The 21,050-nt window shown below is 37.0% G+C and overlaps 4 protein-coding genes across 7 annotated transcripts; 2 read left to right on the forward strand and 2 right to left on the reverse strand.

Annotated features, from left to right (window-relative positions):
• The first annotated feature begins 1,838 nt into the window (after window positions 1–1,838).
• On the forward strand, window positions 1,839–8,344 carry LOC111441791 (tropinone reductase-like 1). Of its 3 annotated transcripts, none has more exons than XM_023078901.1 (3): window positions 1,839–1,962; window positions 2,041–2,356; window positions 3,139–3,779. In XM_023078901.1, the coding sequence occupies exons 1-3, from the start codon at window positions 1,925–1,927 to the stop codon at window positions 3,601–3,603; spliced, it is 819 nt and encodes a 272-aa protein (XP_022934669.1). In that variant the 5' UTR covers window positions 1,839–1,924; the 3' UTR covers window positions 3,604–3,779. The 3 variants fall into 3 exon arrangements, with proteins under 3 accessions (XP_022934669.1, XP_022934667.1, XP_022934668.1); XM_023078899.1 differs by lacking the exons at window positions 2,041–2,356; window positions 3,139–3,779 and adding exons at window positions 7,362–7,677; window positions 7,747–8,344 and having other exon boundaries at window positions 1,840–1,962; XM_023078900.1 differs by lacking the exons at window positions 1,839–1,962; window positions 2,041–2,356; window positions 3,139–3,779 and adding exons at window positions 7,166–7,277; window positions 7,362–7,677; window positions 7,747–8,334.
• Window positions 3,972–17,252, reverse strand: LOC111441789 (secoisolariciresinol dehydrogenase-like). The gene is made up of 4 exons (XM_023078898.1): window positions 17,248–17,252; window positions 16,195–16,199; window positions 5,295–5,350; window positions 3,972–4,782 (listed from the first exon to the last, which is right to left on the reverse strand). Exons 3-4 carry the CDS (start codon window positions 5,333–5,335, stop codon window positions 3,987–3,989), a joined length of 837 nt encoding a protein of 278 aa, XP_022934666.1. The 5' UTR covers window positions 5,336–5,350; window positions 16,195–16,199; window positions 17,248–17,252; the 3' UTR covers window positions 3,972–3,986.
• On the reverse strand, window positions 9,065–11,493 carry LOC111441787. Of its 2 annotated transcripts, none has more exons than XM_023078896.1 (4): window positions 11,295–11,493; window positions 10,765–11,230; window positions 10,465–10,584; window positions 9,065–10,373 (listed from the first exon to the last, which is right to left on the reverse strand). In XM_023078896.1, the coding sequence occupies exons 2-4, from the start codon at window positions 11,179–11,181 to the stop codon at window positions 9,354–9,356; spliced, it is 1,557 nt and encodes a 518-aa protein (XP_022934664.1). In that variant the 5' UTR covers window positions 11,182–11,230; window positions 11,295–11,493; the 3' UTR covers window positions 9,065–9,353. The 2 variants fall into 2 exon arrangements, with proteins under 2 accessions (XP_022934664.1, XP_022934663.1); XM_023078895.1 differs by having other exon boundaries at window positions 10,765–11,202; window positions 11,299–11,492.
• On the forward strand, window positions 17,038–19,656 carry LOC111441788 (B3 domain-containing protein At2g36080-like). The gene is made up of 3 exons (XM_023078897.1): window positions 17,038–17,668; window positions 18,176–18,372; window positions 19,499–19,656. Exons 1-3 carry the CDS (start codon window positions 17,062–17,064, stop codon window positions 19,544–19,546), a joined length of 852 nt encoding a protein of 283 aa, XP_022934665.1. The 5' UTR covers window positions 17,038–17,061; the 3' UTR covers window positions 19,547–19,656.
• The last annotated feature ends 1,394 nt before the right edge of the window (window positions 19,657–21,050 follow it).

Raw genomic sequence — 21,050 nt, forward strand, 5'->3', positions numbered from 1 at the left:
GTGTTTTGAACAATACTCAGTAAGTGATCCCACTATAGGGACCATGCTAAATGCAACATGCTCTTGAAACCTATCTCTATTTCATCTTGGAGTGGCCTCCAATCTCTGACTACTATAGATGTGTAGTACTTCTCTACACACGACCCAGACGTACGAATGTGGATCCCAAGACGGCTTGCACACCCTTTAGACCCTCTTTGGTCAAGCTATTCTGCAACGACGTCTAGAGGTCAATGAAACTTCTAGTGTCATGCTCCCTATGATCACCCTGCTTGACATACGGTGTGCGTCCGTACTCATCATCTCTAGGGAAAGTATCCCTATGCTTATGTACATACAATATGCATGAAGTCTCTCTAATTCACATCTTAACCTATCTTCTGACACAACCCTCTAGTCTCTTCTCTTTGTTAGATTAAGTAACACATGCTCGTTGGATATTTATATTATTATCGTTTCATGCTCTTAGGGTTGTGTCTTAGGTCGATCTATCTACATGATGGGTATGACACTTATTATCATATAGCATGCTTAATATGAAAAACATCAACATATTAAGATAAACATCATGCAATCATCATACTCATCATAACGCCATTAAGTGCATCAAACATATCATGTACGTCATACATGGAAATATAAATTAAGTACATTATCATGCATTACAACTCAAACATCATACTCATACATCATCATACATTGTAAATATAACTGCAATGCAAAATATTTCTAGTCTATCCTATACTAAGGCCACTTACTTGATTGGCCTTGGCCGAAATACTCCCTAATTAGCTAAACATAAGCTCCCGTTCCTCGATAGTTGCTCCAAATGTTGCAAGGGTTCGTTTCCTATCACACTGTTCGTCACCTTCCGTTAGTATTTCAATATTAAATTAATAAATGTGAAATACGACCCTAGAATGATCTCAATTACCTTAATCGGGACAAAAAACAGATCCAAACGGGTCGAAAGGGTTTTGGGCTGAGGGAACTTGGGCCGAGGGTTTACAGGCTAGACCGGCATGGGCCATTGCAGGTGTTTGGGCTATTGGACTTGCGTGACAGGCTAGACCGAGGCTGAACGGATCTCGGTTATCCGGTTCAGGTCTAACTCGGATCTAATGGATCCTTCTTCCTTACCCGACTCAACGCTATTTCTCGACGAATCCTTCTCTCTCCTCTGCGCAACGATTTCCAACGTCTTTTTCCATCCTTTTTCTTCCTCTTCCTCTCTGTTTGCTTCTCCTCCTCTCTCCCACGAAATTTCATGGCTGACAGGCGTCGGGGGATGCAAATCTCATTTCCTTCAAAATCCAACTTTCGAGTTATTTATAACGTCACGTTACAATAGAAGTATGAGCACTACCAATCACATGCATTGCTTGTTTGCAACCATTTCAAGAAAACTTTTTGAGAGATAGGTTCATAAATGCCAAGATATGTTCAATAATTGAAAACTAAGCCACTATTATGTGAATTCATAAACTCCCAATGAACCAACTGAATTACAAATAAAGAAAATAACTACAAATCTAGACATATAATAAAAGTAAATAAAGTAGTAACGTAACAATGACGTCAAAATTTCTGACAATTCCACTCAATTTCTTTTAATAATTTCATGAATGTTAATTGTAAGTAAAGGGAATAAAACATGTGAACAAAAAATAAAATAATGAACCAAAAGTAGGTGAGTGGCTTGAAGACAAATATGAGGCGCTTCTGTATCCTCAACTAAATATAATAGCAATTATAATGATGATAATGAATGACCGAAAAATAATTTAGTTTGATAACACAAATCTGTCCTATAAATATGTGAATGCCCACCCTCACAAAATCACACCTTTCAATAAATCCAAACCTCTCTCTTTTGCTCTCCCATCAACCGCTTCCTTAATTTCTGACTTTCTTCTTCAATAACATGACTTCTAATGCCTCTGCTGCCACCCCTCTCAGAAGGTATCAATTTTCCATTCATTTCATTAGTTAATTATATATATATATATTGATTAACCTGTGTAATTTTGGGGTTTTCAGACTGGAAGGCAAGGTGGCGATCATCACCGGCGGTGCAAGCGGAATCGGAGCTAGCGCAGTGCGAATTTTCCATGAAAATGGAGCCAAAGTCATCATCGCCGATATCCAAGATGAAGTCGGCCAAAAAATTGCTGACCAACTCGGCGAAGGCGTAAGCTATATCCGTTGCGACGTGTCCAAGGAAGAAGACGTCAGCAATCTAGTGGACGCTGCTGTCTGCCTGCACGGTAAGCTGGATATCATGTACAGCAACGCCGGCGTCATCGACCGTCCGTTTAGCGGAATATTGGACGTTACAAAATTTGACTTGGACAAGGTAGTATTTAACTATTCCTTAATCCATGAATAACATAATTGGAGGACAAAATAAAATAAAAAGGTTTATTAATTTATTTGACATATAAATAATAAAAATATTTCCAAAATCAAAGTTGTAATATTTCCTTAAAAAAAATAAAAAAAATTGACGTGAGGTATGTTTTTTAATTTTGCAGAGTTATTTTTGTCTATTTAACCCTAATAAATAATACTTACATGTCATTAATCTAATATCCCACATCGGTTGGAAGGACAACAAAACACTTATAAAAAACTCTCCTTAAACGTTTTAAAAACTTGGAGGGGAAGCTCGAAAGGAAAATCCAAAAAATAACAATATTTACTGACTAGTGGTGGACTTGAGCTGTTGCACATGGTATCAAAGCTAGACACCAGGCAATATATCAGTAAGAAGATTGAGTCCCAAGGAGGTAGACAGTAAGAAGATTGAGTCCCAAGGAGGTAGACAGTAAGAAGATTGAGTCCCAAGGAGGTAAACAATAAGAAGATTGAGTCCCAAGGAGGTAGACACGAGGCAATCTCATCTATGTTATCTTGAGTGGATACAATTAATTAGTACTAAATTTTAACTATTAGAGGGGTTACAATTAATTAGTATTAAATTTTAATTACTAGAATGGTTATAATTAATTAATATTAAATTTTAAGTAGGGTAGGATTAAGTAAATGGATACAAAAAGGTAGTTGGATTCTTAAGTAAATGGGTAATTTAGAGTATTGGAGGCTGATCAATTACTGTATTATTAAATGACATGGAAGGTATTGGGAGTGAACGTGATGGGGGCATTTTGGGGGGCAAAGCATGCAGCCAGGGTGATGATACCCGAGAAAAAAGGTTGCATTTTGTTCACAACCAGTGTAGCCACCAACATTGCAGGCCTCTCAACGCACCCATACGCATCCTCCAAATGTGCAGTGCTGGGGTTGGTTAGGAACCTAGCGGCGGAACTTGGGCAGCACGGGATTAGAGTCAACTGTGTGGCCCCTTTCGCCGTGGCCACTGGGATTGCAGGGCCCAAAGACCCGATGCAGGCAGAGATGATGGAGAACATGGTCACCCGCTGGGCCAATCTCAAGGGTTGCGTCCTCAAAGCCAATGACATAGCCACGGCTGCGCTCTACTTAGCTAGTGACGAGGCCAGCTATGTGAGTGGACTCAATCTTGTGGTCGATGGAGGCTACAGTGTTGTCAATCCTTCAATGCTTATGACCATAAGCACGTGATGCCTTTTATTTAATTTTCGAATTTCAAAGTTTGAAGTTGGGTTGATGATTAAAATAATACCCACTTAAATGAGGGTTGCTCCAACTAAGTTCAAATTAAGTCCTACCTTCTTCGTGTTTTATTTTGTCGTTGTACTATGGATGTTTAAATATTTGGGTGTCAAATTTCAAGTAAACGCGTTATCTCATCTCTTCTGTCATTCTTATTCATTTTATTATTATTTAGCTTACTTCAAAATCCATTCACATTTATTAATTAGAGCAAGAGAGAATTATACGATGATAATACCTATAAGTGAAATTATTTATAATATTTTAGAAATTAAAATGAAGAATAATCAGAAAATTCTAGATGAACCAAGGGGCAAAATAGTCAGTTTACCCTAATTTTCAGGGTATTCAAAGATTTTGATGTTGGGATTAGTTATACCAAAGCCCCCATCAATCAACAAATTATGGCCACTCACATACCGACTCTCATCACTCGCCAAGAACAAAGCCGCATTCGCCACATCCTCAGTCCTAAGCGTAACCCCTTTCAAATTCGCCATTGAGTTCATAGCCGTCTCAAACTCCTCCCCCTCCAACCCCACAAACCTCGTAGCCAACGGCGTCACCATCGCAAACGGCGACAAGCAGTTCACCCTAATCCCAAACTGCCCCAACTCCACCGCTGCGTTCTTCGTAAGCCCCACCACCGCATGCTTCGAGCAAGTGTAAGCGTGTGAGGCCGAGCCACCCACATACGACGCCAAGCTTGCTGTCGATATAATCGACCCGGTTTTCACCGGGATCATGGCCTGCGCTGCGTGTTTGATGCCAAGGAACACGCCCGTGACGTTGACGCTGATGACTCGTTCGAAGTCTTCTTTTTGGTTGTCGATGATTCGCGGCTTGCTCGGGTCGGCTATTCCGGCGTTGTTCATCATGATGTCGAGCTTGCCGAATGCTTTGACGGCGGCTTCAACGGCAGCTTTGATTTGGGATTCTTCTGTGACGTCGCAGTGCACGTAGAGGGAGTTGATGGGGCCGCCAAGTGCGGTGGCGCATAGTGCTTGGCCGAGGTCGTCTTGGATATCGGCAATAACTACTTTGGCGCCGTGGTGGACAAAGAGTTTTGCTGTGCATTCGCCTATCCCACTTGCGCCGCCGGTTATGATTGCTACTTTTCCCTCAAGCCTAATGGATTAGGCCGTACTAGGTTAAGTATGAAAAATAGAATTGAGATAGAATGTGTATCTTTAGTAATCAAATTATTATAATATATTTTTTAAATATTATATTCCAACCTAAGAGGAATATTGTAATTGAGAGGGGTTGATATTACAATATTAAATACTTTTTAGAGTTGATATTCATATATTAAATCCGGAAATGTCATAGGGCTCATCGCCTCTACTTGTTTGACTTTCTTGTTTAAAAATGATCTCAAAATATTATTAAAACAATAAAAAAAATTAGTTTTTTTAGTGTATTGATGAATTATTGGTTGGAGACATGATGATTAAAACACATAAAGTCTAGATCTACATGTTCATATCAAATAGCAGCAAAAGGGATCCTGTAATTTTGTATATCCATATGGTAAACTACATCAGATTCTTAGATTATGATCATCTGGGTTAGCCTTATATTGAGTAAAAAGGAAGTTGAAAAGCAGAAAAAGTTAGCCAAATGTTCGTATGGGTTACCTCCTTGGTGCTGTTGGTGCAGACATAAGCTGGCTTGCCATGTCTTCTTCTTCTTCTTCTTCTTCTTCTTCTTCTTCTTCTTAACACGAGAGAGAGAGAGAGAGAGAGAGAATATGGATGGGGTTAGAGGGAGAGGGCAAATTTATAATGGAAAAAGGTTTGAAGATTAAACAAAACAAAGTTGGTTTAAACATTTGAGTTTTTGATACAGACAAAACACGAATATCATTGGGTATTCGGAGAATCTTATCTTAACATCAGCCGTTTACGATGTCCAATCCACAATATTTTAAATTAATAATTTGTATCGTAGTACGTGGAGGATGTACCGTTTTACTAAGTTAGATCATGATATTTGTATTATTTAGGCTTGCGTGTGGTCAGTCTGAGGTCACTTTCGTATCACTACCTCATAATATTTGAAATTCACAACCTACTCAATTCACAATATGGTTGTGATAAGAAGTGGCACCGCTATGTGACCCCAAGCTCACTATTGGTATACTTGACCTGCTTCGACCGGGACTATGACTTACTTATTAGACATATATTTATTAGACACAAATATAATAATATTTATTAGACATAATAATCTATTTAATACACTCTATTTAAATTAAAAAGTCTACATCAGAAGTCTTATTATTTTCTCCGTTTTGAATTGAAATAAAGCCACCAAAGATACGATTAAAGGTTTCTAGAGGAGACTAATCTGAAATTGCACGTGTCACTTCATGAGTGGACTAATTTTTCTTCCTTTGATCCTTATCTTAATTACTAAGCTATTCAAAGTACTTAATTTATGACCGTTCATCTCTATTCCAACCAAATTCAACCAAATTAAACATACCTCCAAATGTGTTATTGGAGAAGGCATGATGTCAACTCTCCATCACTCATTGACTTTGTGTCATAGCGCGGTCAAAAGTTACAAGACTAGTGTCTTTCTTTGAAAATAGGTTTTTTTTTAGGATAGTGTCAGACAATACGAGTGTACCAACATTGCTCCCCAGCTCATGTGTCGGAGGTTGATATATGCGCTGGCTATCTAATACGATATTCGTAAATTACCTGATAAAGATACAAGCATGTTCATACCTCAATATAACCCTAAAGAAATGGATGTTCAAGATGTCCTAGTGATATAGTAGACTTTTGGGGTCGACTCTCAATTAGCGTGCTTGAGCGAGTAGCAAGTGTCCAGAACATCCTAGGATTTGTGATGATATTACAATATGTGGACCGTGTTGTTGGAAATCTAGATGATGAGATGAGATGTGTACGGTTGCATATGAGAGACCTTGACCTAAAATAGAGACAAAGGTTGTGTTGATGACTATTGGGAGTAAGTTCCACGTTGATTAATTCAGTGAAAGAAAGCCATAAGAGTTTCAAAGTGGACAATACCTTACCATTGCAAGAAAGACAGGAGTCACGTGAATCCAATGGAGTGCCAAAGCTTTAACGTTTGTCAACTAGTGCGAAGACAATGACTCCGCACCATTCAAAACGTACAAGAAAACTGACTTTTTAAAAAGTGATTTGACTTTTTATTACTCTCAGTTGTATTCTTAATTTTTTAAAATTTCTCAATAAAGTAGTTATATAATTATGACGTTCAAATTTCAAACAATTTCCCCATTATTTAAGGGACTAACAATTAGCTTCACACTTATATTGTTACTTTCTACCTAACTCTGTAAAATCTCAATTTAGTCACTTGTATTTTAATTAATTAATTAATTAATTTCAATTGTTTATCTCATTAATACGTTTAACGCAAAACGGAGTGACGTCATTAATGAGATTTTTTAATATTTATAGGAGAGGTCCTATAAATAGCTGAATGGCCACCCTCACAAAATCACACCTTTGAATAAATCCAAAGCTCTCTCCTTTTCTCTCCCATTAACCGCTTCCTTAATTTCTGAATTTCTTGTTGAACAAGATGAGCTTTAATGCCTCTGCTACCACTCTCAGAAGGTACCAATTTTCCATTATTTTCATTAATTAATTAATTATATATATATATATATTGATTAACCTGTGTAATTTCGGGGTTTTCAGACTGGAAGGCAAGGTGGCGATTATCACCGGCGGGGCAAGCGGGATCGGAGCTAGCGTAGTGCGAATTTTCCACGAAAATGGAGCCAAAGTCATCATCGCCGATATCCAAGATGAAGTCGGCCAAAAAATCGCTGACCAACTCGGCGAAGACATAAGCTATATCCATTGCGACGTGTCCAAGGAAGAAGACGTCAGCAATCTTGTGGACGCCGCCGTCTGCCGGCACGGCAAGCTGGACATCATGTACAGCAACGCCGGCGTCATCGACCGTCCGTTTAGTGGAATATTGGACGTTACAAAATCTGACTTGGACAAGGTAGTATTTAATTATCCCTTAATCCAAAAATAATCCACACATTAACAGCCTCATTCGTGGTAATTGAAGGTGTTGGGGGTGAACGTGATGGGGGCATTTTGGGGGGCGAAGCATGCAGCCAGGGTGATGATACCCGACAAAAAAGGGTGCATTTTGTTCACAACCAGTGCAACCACCAACATTGCAGGCCTCTCAACGCACCCATACGCAGCCTCCAAATGCGCTGTGTTGGGGTTGGTTAGGAACCTAGCGGCGGAACTTGGCCAGCACGGGATCAGAGTCAATTGCGTGGCCCCCTTCGTCGTGGCCACTGGGATTGCTGGGCCCACAGACCCGAAGCAGGCAGAGGCTTTGGAGAACATGGTGACCGGGTGGGCCAATCTCAAGGGTTGCGTGCTCAAAGCCGATGACATAGCCAGGGCTGCGCTGTACTTAGCTAGTGACGAAGCAAACTATGTGAGTGGGCTTAATCTTGTGGTCGATGGAGGCTATAGCGTTGTCAATCCTTCCATGCTTAAGACTCTTAAGCTCATGGATTGAAAATCTAGTTATTTTATTTTATTTTGGAATTTAAATGTCTATTGTGATAATATAGTCAATTGTATTTTGAATAATACCCACCTAAATTAGCGTTGTTTCAATTAAGTTCAAATTAAATGCGTCTAAACATTTTATTATTATGAAATTGTTATTTGCTTTTTATAGCATTTTATTATTATTTACCTTACTCCATTCAAACTCATTATTTAATACTTTTCATACACGAACTAGATATAGAAAACAACAATAATAATAAAAAGATTTAAACTTAGAAACTCTAGTGAGTTGAAAGAATTCTCCTTAAATTAAATGTTTTAAAAATTCAATTTTTTTTTAATTATACATAATGATGTCACTATTTTTGTCTTCATCCTTATCTTACATCCTTGTCTTAATTGTTAAAACTATTCAAAGTATTTAATATTTTTATAAGTGTTACAATTTAACGACTTTTGTAAATGAAATTTTATTATGTACCTAAGAATAGACTCATAATATAAAGAATTCTCATAATCATTATATTCAACTTCATAGTTTGAATGCTTAGAGTCAACATCTAAAGTCAAAGTAACTCCAAATGTTATGGTTTTGAGAATTATATTTCTTGCTTGGTCACCCTCCACGAACCAATATAGTTACTACATTCTACGAACCTGAGAACTCAGACACGTTTCTTAGTTGAGGAGACATATAGTTTACTACATTCCAAGAACCTCACCAATATGGTAGTTGGAGAGTGGTGATGATAACTCAACACGATTCTTAGTTAGTTACTACATTCCAAGAACCTCACTAATATGGTAGTTGGAGAGTGGTGATGATAACTCAACACATTTCTTAGTTAGTTACTACATTCCAAGAACCTCACCAATATGGTAGTTGGAGAGTGATGATAACTCGTTTCTTAGTTGAGGAGCCACGAGCCTCGTAGGACATCACCATTTACTATCCCATCACACGTAACGACCCAGTTCAAGAATGTAAATATTTTTTGAGAATCTTTTGAACCGGAAGGACCCAAAAAAGAAGAATAAGAAATAAAAAAAAGAATTCAAAGCACTTTTTGAGCTTTTCAGCACCGGGCCGTTACAACATTTTAGCAGGCTCGACCGATCCAATGGCTTTCGTCGCTGGGCTCACTTGTACTTCCTCGAACTTACACCGTTCCCGTTCCCTCTACACTTCAATCCATTACCCTGCACCAACGAAGCTCTCTCAGCGACTGTATCAGCGAGGTCTCTTGAGGGCCGCGCTTGTTCCCACGCCCTAGTTGGGCTGGCAGTGGCTTTAAGCGAACCCAGCCTCGACCCATATAAGATCTGGTCTCTAAGGTTCTTTGAACAACCTACTTTCTCCATTACAGAGCTTCTTCCCCATTCCAATCCATCAGATATGCTTTTTCTTGAACCCTTCTTAGAATTAGACTTCGTTGTTGCCTTGAGTTCATCATCTATTGAAGGCCTTCTACAACAGTGGATCCAATCATAACTTTTGTAATTCTCCATATTTAATTCTAAGGAATGAACATCACTTTCACCCAAATCCACAACTTCCCCTGCCTCCTCTGTACCCCTTTTGATACCCAAAAACGCCTCAACTTCATTCCTCAGTTCATCCACACCACCATTTTTGGGTACATGAGTTTGTTCCTCACGAAGCACAGCACTGAGTTCAGCAGATCCCCTTCCCCTTCTTTCACTCTCAAATTCTTTCACAACTTTCACAAGTGATGATTTCGTCTCACCCAATTCTCTCCCCAGCTTCTTGTTCAAGCTCTCCATCCTTCTCCGAAGCTTTCTTTCAACTTCCAGTTCTTCAGCCACGGACTCAATAGCAGCCTCCACAACTTCTTGCTCCTTACTCTTCCAAGCTTCCTTCTCTTCAGCAAACCACCTCATCAGATAGCTTATGTCATTCTGCTCGTACCTTTGCTCTTGGATGAGCTGATTGATCTGCAATCGAGCCCTCTCTAGCTCGGCGTGTAAGGCTGAGATTAGAGACATGCTCGTTGAAGGACGATCTTCTTGGCCCCATAAACGGGTAATGATTTTGAGAAGCTCCTTTGAAGTTGTTAATGTAGTACTAACATCTTTCAATCGCGATTTAATGCCAACATTCGATACGCTCGGAGTTTGGACTCTTGATCTTGTCTCAATCTGTATCACAATCAGAGAGACTCCCACGTTGGCTAATTAAAGTAATGATCATGGGTTGATAAGTAATATCTTAACATCAGGTACAACTTACCTCCATAAAACTAGCAGTTCTAACAGAATCAAGAACCCCAACGCCATGATCGGCAAGCTTTAGCCTCTGAGACATGGATGGAGTTCTTCGACGACTTCCTGTCCCCGACCGATCCCCCCTCTACAAAAGTAAAAAGAACCCAAATCCTTAACATAAATGAATTGGAAGAACAGGCAATGTTAGATGATATTGATTAGGAGGGGCCTTTCATCCATAGAATTGAATATCCATCATTTTGCTCCAAATCAAATAAGAACAGAGTTTTGCATAGAGAAAACAGGGCAAAAAGCAGAAACCCACCTCGGAAACAGGGCTATGAGACGGATCGGAGAGATGGGGCGGCAAAGAACCAGAATGAATCGACCGTGTAGTTTTCTCAATAGCCTTCATTTCCTTTCTCGATTTTCTCTCGTGACCCTCCTTCACCGTCGTCAACGGCAACTCATTCATCTCCCACAGAGTCGCTGCCAGCTTCCTCGCCGAGACTGTAGCTTGCTTGGACCGGGCACTGCCGCACTGATGCAGCTCGTAAGTGAGGGATTCAGTGGAAGGAAATGCAGAAGCAGGGGATCTCGATCCGGTCCTTTTACCCACCAGAATCGCTCGTTTAAACCTGTAATTTTGAAGAATCGAAGATGAGGAAGAAGCCAATGAAGAACAGCCTCGTTTTCTGATTTTCCCAGGAATCAATTCCGCCGCAACATTCTGCCTTGGCATCGTCAGCTCCAACTGGTAGATCTGTACATGAACAAACAATGGCTAAACTCCTCGTCCGCTTGTTCATTCGAAAGAAAAGCAAAACAGTTCATAAATCAATTGAAAAAAGCAAAGTACCCTTTCACATCATAGCAGAGCCAGAATCTAGAACAACCCTTAATGGGTCTATGAATGAACACTGAAACAAGGACTTTAAAAGAAACCCCACGAAGAAACTGCAAGAATGATCGGAAGAAGCAACTTAAATAGAGAGTAGTACAGACACTGTAACTGTAAGATGAAGAAAGAAGGAAGAAGAAGCAGAGGAAGGCAAATAAGCGTAAAAACTGCAAGGGTAAAATAGGTATTGACGTGGGAATTTGAATTATAAATAAATAAATAATATTAAACTTGGCTTGTTTCCACATTTCCAGCGTGGCGTAATCGAATTGGGTAAAAACAAAAATAAAATATTGAATTAGTAAATAAAATATTGATTTGGTAACGGCGTCGTCACAGAATTTCGGACACTGTAATCTCGTGTCTGCGGTCAACGAAAAAAGGTAGATTCGGAAATTATTATTATTTATTAGAATATATTTGGGTTAATAAATATAAATAAAATGGGATGAATAGAGGGAATTTTAGGGAGGCGATAGGGACATATTTGGCACGCAAATTCAGCGACCAATTAAATGTGGTTTGACAATAAATATCTTCCTAAATTAATTAATTTACCATATTTTCCAACAATTTACTTTTACTTTTTACTTTTTACCTTTTTACTTTCAACAATGAACAATGAAATCATCATGCTAACTCACTACATTTCCTTCCTTTTTCAACCTCAATCCCTAATGGGCATCTCAACAACCACGCTTATTATATTTGTAATATTTAATTATTTTGTCCTAATTTAACAACGTTCTTAAGTGATTACGATCATCTACATTATTATGATATTTTATATTATGAGCCTGAGTTCTTATGAATTTATTTTTTTATTTTCTTAACAAGCTTCGTACTCGTATATTCATAATTTTCTTCTTGATTAATTAATATGTCACTCCAACCAACCTTGACGTTTAAAATTTGATGATGTCAACATATGATAGGAAATTATGTGGTGTTTGATGCGGGTCAAACTATTGATTGAAAATGAGATTTTACGCAACCTATTGCCCACCTTTTTTAACGCATGTGAAGCAAAAGCTTTAGACTACACTTTTCTTGTAAAAATAAAAAAGGAACAAAAGAACAAAGAAAAAAAATTGACTGCACTCTCTTTCAAATACACCAAACCTTTTATTATTATTATTATTTTACCAATTCAATCAAATTCATTTTATAGTATATTATATACATTTTAAAATATAAGAATGTGACAAAAAAAAAAAACATATAAAGTTGTAATTTTCAATTTTATTTAAATATAATAAGAAATTTTCAAATATGTTGCATCAAAAAGAAAAAGATTAAATTAATTAATAGGTGTGTTGACTTATACGACGATAGGTGAGTTGAGTGATTTGAGTTGAGAAGAAGGCCCCCCGACAAGGTCCATACTTATTTTAGAAAGATTTGGACGGTTCCAAATTCTCAAGCTTGGATCACCACACACCTTCCCAGGAATCCTTGCTTGTTGAACGAGGTCCCCTCGTAACTAAGTATTCAAGTCCTAATGAGCATATTCAAATTATTCGAGTGTATATATATATATATATATATTAATTAGAGTAATCAATTTTAAAAATATTAAACTTTGGTAATGAGACAGGAGCTCATCATCGAGATTCTCAAATCATGAAGATCCAATAAAGCAGGAGCTCAACATTATATTTAGGATGGGCTCGGCCCAAAACTAAGGTTGTTGGGCCTATTGCATTGGTAACGCCAACCCATATTACATAAAAGGCCCAATTACAAAGCCCACTTCAAAAGATGGAAGAAAAGTAGAGGGACCGGCCCGTTAAAGGTACCCTGTCGCTACTTTCCTTCTACTATCAAAAATGGTCTCTCTTAATCACAACCTTACATCGCCACGTGTCATTATCCCAATCGCCCATTACCCTCTAAATTTTGACCCACAAAACTGTTTTAAAAAAAAAACAAATTTAATTTATAAATTGATTAAAAAAATGTTTAAAATTCAACCGTATTTGGTTATCTGAAAATTATTACATGGAAAGGATGTGGTGGGCCCAGTGTGCATTAAAAAAGTGGGCCCAAAAGTGGGCGGTAACCCGCATGCGGATCAGGTGGGAGCTGAAAGAAACCATTTCCGGGCAAGCCGCAGGCCCTGAATTAAACTTGACGTCTCCATTTCTCCTATTTATTTATTTCCTATTTCTCTTTCTTAATATTATTTACTACTTCCAATAAATATATATATTAATTGCAATAAGTATCCATAGTATCTTCAACCAAAACACGTTTAACCATAAAATTAAGTAAATAAAATAAAATTTAAGCATTTATTAGTAAACATATCTTCAATATTGATCTCATTTAGAGGTTGGTTCGATTCTTTCGTGTATCATTCCTTTATTTAGGTATCATCAACCGCGGCAAGAGTTATGTGAATGTAGTTGAATAGCCCATCTTGTTGCATTATTTACAGATTTTTATAATCAATAATTACAAAAACTGACTATACAGCTTTCAATATTTGTATGATATTCCCAGTCTCAATACAAAGGACCAATACTTTCATTACTTTATTTAATAAGATTCTCGTTTATCACTTTTATGTCTAATGTTTTTATTTTAATCCTTTTTTAATTTATTTTATGCTTTCAAAATTTATAGATGTGAAAAATTAATAATAAACTAATTTTTTGAAAATATATGGACTCGACATTTACAAAGACGAAAATGAAATGAAAGTACACAAACGAACACGACAAAAAATGATATTTTATTCTCCACTGAAGAACATATCGCTTCAATCCTTTCTCATAGATTAGATTTAAAGATATTAATTTAAACAAGTTTATATGCATATTCATTGCCTCATAGCTTGAGATTAGAATCTTAATATTTTAATAACTAAACCCATCAATGTACTAAGACGGGTTGTTCCATTTTATTTTATTTTATTTATTCCTAACGAACTTAAGGCCATTTGTTGTAAATTTTATATTCCAAATGTTTGATTCGTAGACCATACTTGGGGAACCAACACAACATTTCGAATCCCCATTGGATTTTGATACATTACCCTTAGAACACAATGATCTACCCCGTCTCGTTTCATTGAACCCACCCCTAAATCACGATAAATTATTTGTCCAGGGTTTACGACTGTCACAAACTTAACAATACATCTATGAAGGACAGATTTTCACACCCAAGTAATGTTTCGTTCCTCTTTTCAACCGATGTGGGTATGAGTCCAGCGTCCTAGGTGTAAAATATTAAAAGACACGTCATAGTAAAATATTTATTTATTTCATTAGATGTTAAGAGTAAAGAATGCATTAAATGAAAGTATGAGAGATATTTGTAGGAGTCTCTAGAATGCCTTTGTGACATCATGTCTTGAAACTTGCATGTCTTTTTCATTTTTTTAATTATAAAATAAAGTTTCAAGCTTAGTTGTCAAAATTATATAAAATTTGCTTAAATATGAAATGGGTTAATAATAATAATAAGAACAAAATACAAGCCCTCCTCATGAAGAAAGATACGGGTTATTTTATAATATATTTCAACAAACAAATGAAAAAAATAAAATAAAAATCATTTTTTAGGAACTTTAAATTAATTGAATATTTAAAATACAATAAAATGAAACATTTAAAAATGCATAGAATTAACTGAATCTTAAAAAATTGGGATAAAAAGATAATTTTTTAAAATTAAAAAGAAAAGTGGGCTGGAAATAGAGGTGGGTTTTGTCCGACATAATATTATTATTTATTATTTTTCTAAATAAATATCAATTTCATCGTTATTAGATGCCATCAATTTAATATATTTTCTTTTTCCCAAAATACCGTAAAGTTAATTTTTTTTTTGCCTTTTTGCTCTATTTAAAAATATATATTTAATTTTAAGATAATCATATATTTTCTATCAAAATTATTTCCAACACACATAATTATTGATATAGATAATAATTTTGAGTTAGAAAAAACAAAAAAAGCTCTGTCCTCTGTCCTCTCTCCCTACGTGTCTTTGTGAGTCTTAGTGTAACGGGTTCAGTCCAGATCACCAACTAAGTCCCCTAAATAACTGCTCGGTGATAAAGAAGGTAAGGGTGCAGAGACAGCCAGGAGGTTTACCTAGAAGCAGCTACCCTTGAGAGAGTGCGTGTGTACGTATGAATTTCATATAAATATAATATTTTTTCAATTTTTTTTCGAAAAAAGAGAGAAAAGTGAGAGATGCCGGGAGAGATGGAGATCGAGAGAGAGAAGGAAGAAGAAGGCAAGTGTTGTGTGTGGGTGTGGGTGAAGAGTCAATATTAGCGAAAGGATGGAATTGAAACACGACTATACATATTATCTATTATGTATATATAATCTTATCTCATCTCTGGTGGGTTTTATTGGAAAGGGAAAAACAAGAACAGCTTGGGATTTGTTTCCACTTATATTTATATATATATTACTCTGTGCATACAGAAATTTGGATTTGTAGCTTTTAAACTAATGTCAATGAGTGTGAAGGAATGGGTGAATGGAAGAATGGCAGAAATAAAAAGAGTAATAATGTTGTCATGCACGTGACTCCTATTTTACTGCCCACGCCTTTCTACCACCTTCGGTTCGGTTGTCACATGTTTTCGAGGTCGATACTAGTTTGTTAATTCTAGTTGAATTAATGAATAACGTACTTGTTACTATGCTAAAGCTTAATCTTGTCCAAATATTCATATCAACCAAAAAAAACTCTCGAGTTTATTTAGTTCTCTTAGCTCAATTGATGCTAGCATACTTACGAATGTTTAATATTAGGATTGATATCAATGATTAGCTTTCATACTAAGTGTTAGGATCGCTCAACCACGCACGCACTCAATCAAGATGAACACACTTCGAAAGTACGGCATGATGGGTATATATATGGTTTCAATTTACTAAATATAGCTTCCAAAGATTTAAACAGTAATCTTACAAATATATCTCTATCAAACAGATCTTTATCAAATATCTTTCAAATATATCTCCCATCAAGTTCAATATCACAACATTTAATTGATCAAACTTGTAAATATTGTCCTCTTTAGATTTTTTCTCATAAACAATGCTTCACTTCCCCTCTTAAACTAATGTGGGATCTTCTCGAGGTCCAACTTCCTCTTTGACCCTCTTTCCCTCTTTAGTCAATGTGGGATCTCACAATCTACTCCCATTTTTATGTCTTGTGTCTGACTTTGACACCATTTGTAATAGTCCAAACCTACCGTTAGCAAATATTGTCATGTTTGAATTTTTCCATAAAATTTTAAAACGCGCCGAAGAGAAGTTTCCACATCCTTGTAAAGAATGTTTTGTTCTCATTTTCAACCGATTTGAGATCTTACAATATAGTAATCCACGGAGAAAAATAAGGTATAAAAGCATGAATTTTTAAAATATGATATGAAGCGATTACTAGTAGTTATATTATAAGTTAAAAAATGTGATATCTCATTGTTATTATTTTGATATTGTTCACTGAAATTAATGATTGATGCATTCGATCACGCGAGTACCTCAATTCTCTCTCATATTTTTCATAACCCTATATTTCTCTGTATCTCTCACTGTCATGTCTTTTGAGACCTTTTTTTTTAAGAGAGAAAAGAAAAAAGAAAACATGTGTTATGAGAGCCACTCAAGTAATAAGACTCCAAAAAAAGGACCCCCACAAATAAAATCCACACTCCCTTCATCTCCCTATCTGCATACAAAAATGTCTATAAACCACTTCTCTCAAGACTTCCATCAGCCCCTCTTCTCATCTCCCCACCTCCCCATCATGCTTAGTAATAACCCCAAATCCTCCCTCTCTGACCACCTCAAGCAGCCCATGTTCGAGAAGCCCTTAACCCCGAGCGACGTTGGGAAACTCAACCGCCTCGTTATCCCCAAGCAGTACGCGGAGAGATACTTTCCCCTCTCACCCTCCTCCTCCTCCGCCGCCGCCGCCACTGCCCACTCGGCTGACAAGGCCTTGCTTCTCACCTTTGAAGATGAGTCTGGAAAGCTGTGGCGCTTCCGTTACTCTTATTGGAATAGTAGCCAGAGCTATGTGTTGACTAAGGGCTGGAGCCGCTTTGTCAAAGAGAAGCGCCTTGACGCTGGTGATTGCGTCGTTTTTGAACGCCACCGCTCTGATGGCGACAGGTTGTTCATTGGCTGGAAGCGCCGCTCGGCGCCCTCTCCGGCGGAGACTGCTGTGGCGCCAAGTGGCAGTGGCGGTGGGTGTTGGACTAGAATGTTCTACTCTGCAAACCCATATCCTTCTCATCATCATCTTCCTTCACCGCCATACCAATCTTCGGGTTCTACTCTTCCAGGTTTTTTTTTTTTTTAATTTTTTTTTCCAATTTTATTCATGTTTCTAAAAGAATTTTAAATAAGCCCAACATTATCTATTACTGAAATTTTCATCCCAATTTTTTTTTTCCATTTTGAAATTGAACTTAAAAATGAATATTACCTTTATCCAATTGTATTGGGATCATAAAGGCCATCTTTTTCTGACCAAAAATGGGACTAACAAACGGAGTAATTTTGAAAACTGAAATCGATTAGTATTATTTTTTAGCGAAGAATCAATAGTTTAATATAGTCAATAGAAAGCATGAAGAATGCTATAATGTTTTATTTATTTATTTATAATTTTTCGGGATTTCTCTTTCCAGCACCCATAAATCATGCCTTTAACCACTCATAAATTCGTACTTTCAAATATAAAATACAAAATACCCAGAAAATAATTTGATTTTTTTTTAATTTCTTAATTTGATAAAAGGTTTTTTTTTTAAATTAAAAAAAAGTTGATGTATGCGCATTGTTTTCAGAGTCGGTTCAGAGCCAAACAGTGTCGGTTGGGAATTCAAAGATACTGCGGCTGTTCGGGGTGGACTTAGAGTGCCAAACCGACATGTCGGAACCTGAACCACCGTCGACGGTCGGAGGCGTGTCAAGTATATCGGGTCGGGATCCGACCCGCCACATTTTCTACTCACATTATTCTTCTGCCGTTCCTCATCACATGGTATGCCAACTCAACTTCATATTATAATTATTTTCCTTTTTTTTTAAATTTTTTTTTTTATAACTTTAATATATAAAAAAATCGTTTTGCATCTCCGATTCCCTTTTGGATTGTTCCCTCTAATCAGACAGGTTAGAGTCAAAATGGCAAAAAAAAGGAAGAAAAAAATACGCTTAAAAAAACAAGTAAGAAAAGTAGTGGTTTAATTAAATTGAACGGTCACCTCTTTTGGGGACAAAATCTGTGCATGAATCTAGCATTTTAGCTCCAAATATTGCTCAGTTTAATGATGATTCAATGTCATATATGCTCACTCTTTTATATTAAATAATGCAAGGGGATGACCTAACTAAACCATTATATGAGTAGCATGATAAAAAGCATCGCTACACTTAGTTCTGTATGCTATGCACATTTTTCGAACTTAACACTAAACAAATAAAACTTAGAACACAATCTACAAAATCCACACGAAAACAATAAAAGAACAAAAATAGTTGTAAGGGGAAAAAGACAATGGGTCAATATTTACTCTATATTAGTGAACATAAAAGTTTGATTACCAGAGAGAATGATTTGTAGCAATTTGGGATCAATACAAAGTCATCCAGTGTTGTATTTTTTTGTGTCTATACTAAAGAAAGCACAAGCCAATCAATATGAAAATGCTAGAAACGTATGTATTTTTATGAGGAGATTGGGAAGACAGAAGAAAAGAAAAGGGAAAGAAAGAGAAAATGGTAGGTTTCCAGATGGTGAGGGGGACATCGTACATTGACAGCAAGGGGGAAATGATATCGGACCATAAACTCTGCACAAATAAACCAAACCTCTGAAACTTAAGGTCACTCTCTGCCTTCACCTTCAGACATCACTTCCACTAAAAATTCAAAACCTTCCGTTCTTAGAAGCCTACACTGTATGGACTTAAACCTATTCAGTTTTTACTGCTCTTTTTGTACAGCTATTTCTAAGTTTCTAATTTTTAAGTCTTCTTCTCTTTTTCGTCTTAACAACTACTTAGTTCGGCTAAAATTTTGCAAATCCTGTCTGAAGAATTTCCTTTTTGTTTATCTATAGTCTGTAACAGATCATTTTAAGGGAGCCTAAAATGTGGTTGTAACAGGATTTCACTTTCCCACAAGATGTCAAGCAGACGAAATATCAAGGATAGAGATGTGTGGATGTGACGTCCCTGTACTGCAAAACCCACTTTTTTATCTTTCACAATTAAAATCCCCCACCAGTTCGCTTGGGAAGGGTCGCCCCATCGAATAAAAAAGAAGGGGAGATAGAATAGAGTGAAAAAAAAAAGGGAAATCCCAGATTTTCTGGCCGAGTTCCCGAGGTCAGATGTGGGGGAAGGTGAATAGAGATCACAGATAAATATGTGTTGGGTGTGGAGAGAAAAAGAAGAAGTGGGGTCCAAGAAGAAAGCTAGCAAGGGCTGACGTCAAACATGCAAATCGGAAACTAGGGCCGTTGAAGGTCAGGAACGAGGAATTTACTTTACCACTGTTGAGATTCTGGCTCAAGATTTTTGAGAGAGGCTCAAAATATGACTAATGGAACACGGGGAGAGGGTATGGGAGAGGCTAATGCTTTATTTGAGTGGGTGGGATTGGATGGATCGGTGGCAGTCCCATCGTACTAGCCTACCTCTATCCCTACTACTATCTTTTATAAGTCTTAGCAAAATCTAACCTTTCTTTCACACCTCAATTATATAAGCATTTACCTCGCAATTGTCGTGTCCTTTCAACCTTTTTCTGTGAATCCATCTGTGATCTAATCTGCTCTGCTTATCGAGAGGATGTTCATTTCATGCCATGTCTGCCCCTGCATTCAATACGGAGATAAAAATTGATTGCAGTTTTGGATGAAAAGACATCTTAAAGAACATATTCATGTTTCCTCGCCCAAAGACTAACGTTGTGATGAGCATGCTTTTATTATGACTAAGAAAATAACAGAGAATTCAACTCGTGATGTTTTGACAAGTTCCGATTACAACATATCAAGAGAGTATGTTAACTTTATGTTTGGTTCTATAAGTATTTTAAACAATTTTAGGACTGCTTGATAATAAATTAAACTATGGTTTAAAAGTATTTCATTAGAAAAGCCTACAATCTCAAATGCTAAAGTGAGCGTACAAATCCTCTTTACATTTACTCCATGGCCATATTTCGAGAAAGTTTGCATCAAGGAAGAAACCTACCAGATTTCAGATCGAGGTAAGTAGCAGTGACATAAGGTAGAAACAGAAAAACTGTACTCCTCTTCCAACTCACTCTATTGTAATTGGTCTGCCAAAAACTGTGGAGTCCATTTCAGTCCTATCATCATACTCTCAAACAGACAGTGTGTTCTTTTTAGCACGTTAGGCACATAACTCCAAAGAAACCAACTAGCTCATTTGCAATCAACACAGCCCCAATCAGAAAAACTATCTACTGTATAGTATACTGACATATTTTGTTACATTTCGACTCTGTATTTGTAGTGTAGGCTATAGAACAAATGAAAACAGTCAACGGTGAGGTGTCTATGAGTTGGTTAGACAAAATGTATAATAGCCTCTTTTTTTTTTGTTAACATATTTACGTTTTGGGAAAAGCAAGTAATGAGATCATGCATTGATGATTAGCATGGAATTGTGTTGTGTCTACAGCATC

This window comes from Cucurbita moschata, unplaced genomic scaffold (assembly GCF_002738365.1).
Source record: "Cucurbita moschata cultivar Rifu unplaced genomic scaffold, Cmos_1.0 Cmo_Scf00004, whole genome shotgun sequence".
Taxonomy (NCBI): domain Eukaryota; kingdom Viridiplantae; phylum Streptophyta; class Magnoliopsida; order Cucurbitales; family Cucurbitaceae; genus Cucurbita; species Cucurbita moschata.

Excerpts from the sequence above, each read along its gene's own strand:
- LOC111441791 (XM_023078899.1), top strand. The coding sequence starts at position 1,925 with ATGACTTCTAATGCCTCTGCTGCCACCCCTCTCAGAAG. Across the intron at positions 1,963-7,361 it reads GCTGCCACCCCTCTCAGAAG|ACTGGAAGGCAAGGTGGCGA; the intron begins GTATCAATTTTC and ends CGGGGTTTTCAG. Across the intron at positions 7,678-7,746 it reads CAAAATCTGACTTGGACAAG|GTGTTGGGGGTGAACGTGAT; the intron begins GTAGTATTTAAT and ends TGGTAATTGAAG.
- LOC111441789 (XM_023078898.1), bottom strand. The coding sequence starts at position 5,335 with ATGGCAAGCCAGCTTATGTCTGCACCAACAGCACCAAGGAG. Across the intron at positions 4,783-5,294 it reads GCACCAACAGCACCAAGGAG|GCTTGAGGGAAAAGTAGCAA; the intron begins GTAACCCATACG and ends CTAATCCATTAG.
- LOC111441787 (XM_023078896.1), bottom strand. The coding sequence starts at position 11,181 with ATGCCAAGGCAGAATGTTGCGGCGGAATTGATTCCTGGGAAAATCAGA. Across the intron at positions 10,585-10,764 it reads CTCATAGCCCTGTTTCCGAG|AGGGGGGATCGGTCGGGGAC; the intron begins GTGGGTTTCTGC and ends TTACTTTTGTAG. Across the intron at positions 10,374-10,464 it reads GAACTGCTAGTTTTATGGAG|ATTGAGACAAGATCAAGAGT; the intron begins GTAAGTTGTACC and ends ATTGTGATACAG.
- LOC111441788 (XM_023078897.1), top strand. The coding sequence starts at position 17,062 with ATGTCTATAAACCACTTCTCTCAAGACTTCCATCAGCCCCTCTTCTCA. Across the intron at positions 17,669-18,175 it reads TTCGGGTTCTACTCTTCCAG|AGTCGGTTCAGAGCCAAACA; the intron begins GTTTTTTTTTTT and ends CATTGTTTTCAG. Across the intron at positions 18,373-19,498 it reads CTGCCGTTCCTCATCACATG|GATTTCACTTTCCCACAAGA; the intron begins GTATGCCAACTC and ends TGGTTGTAACAG.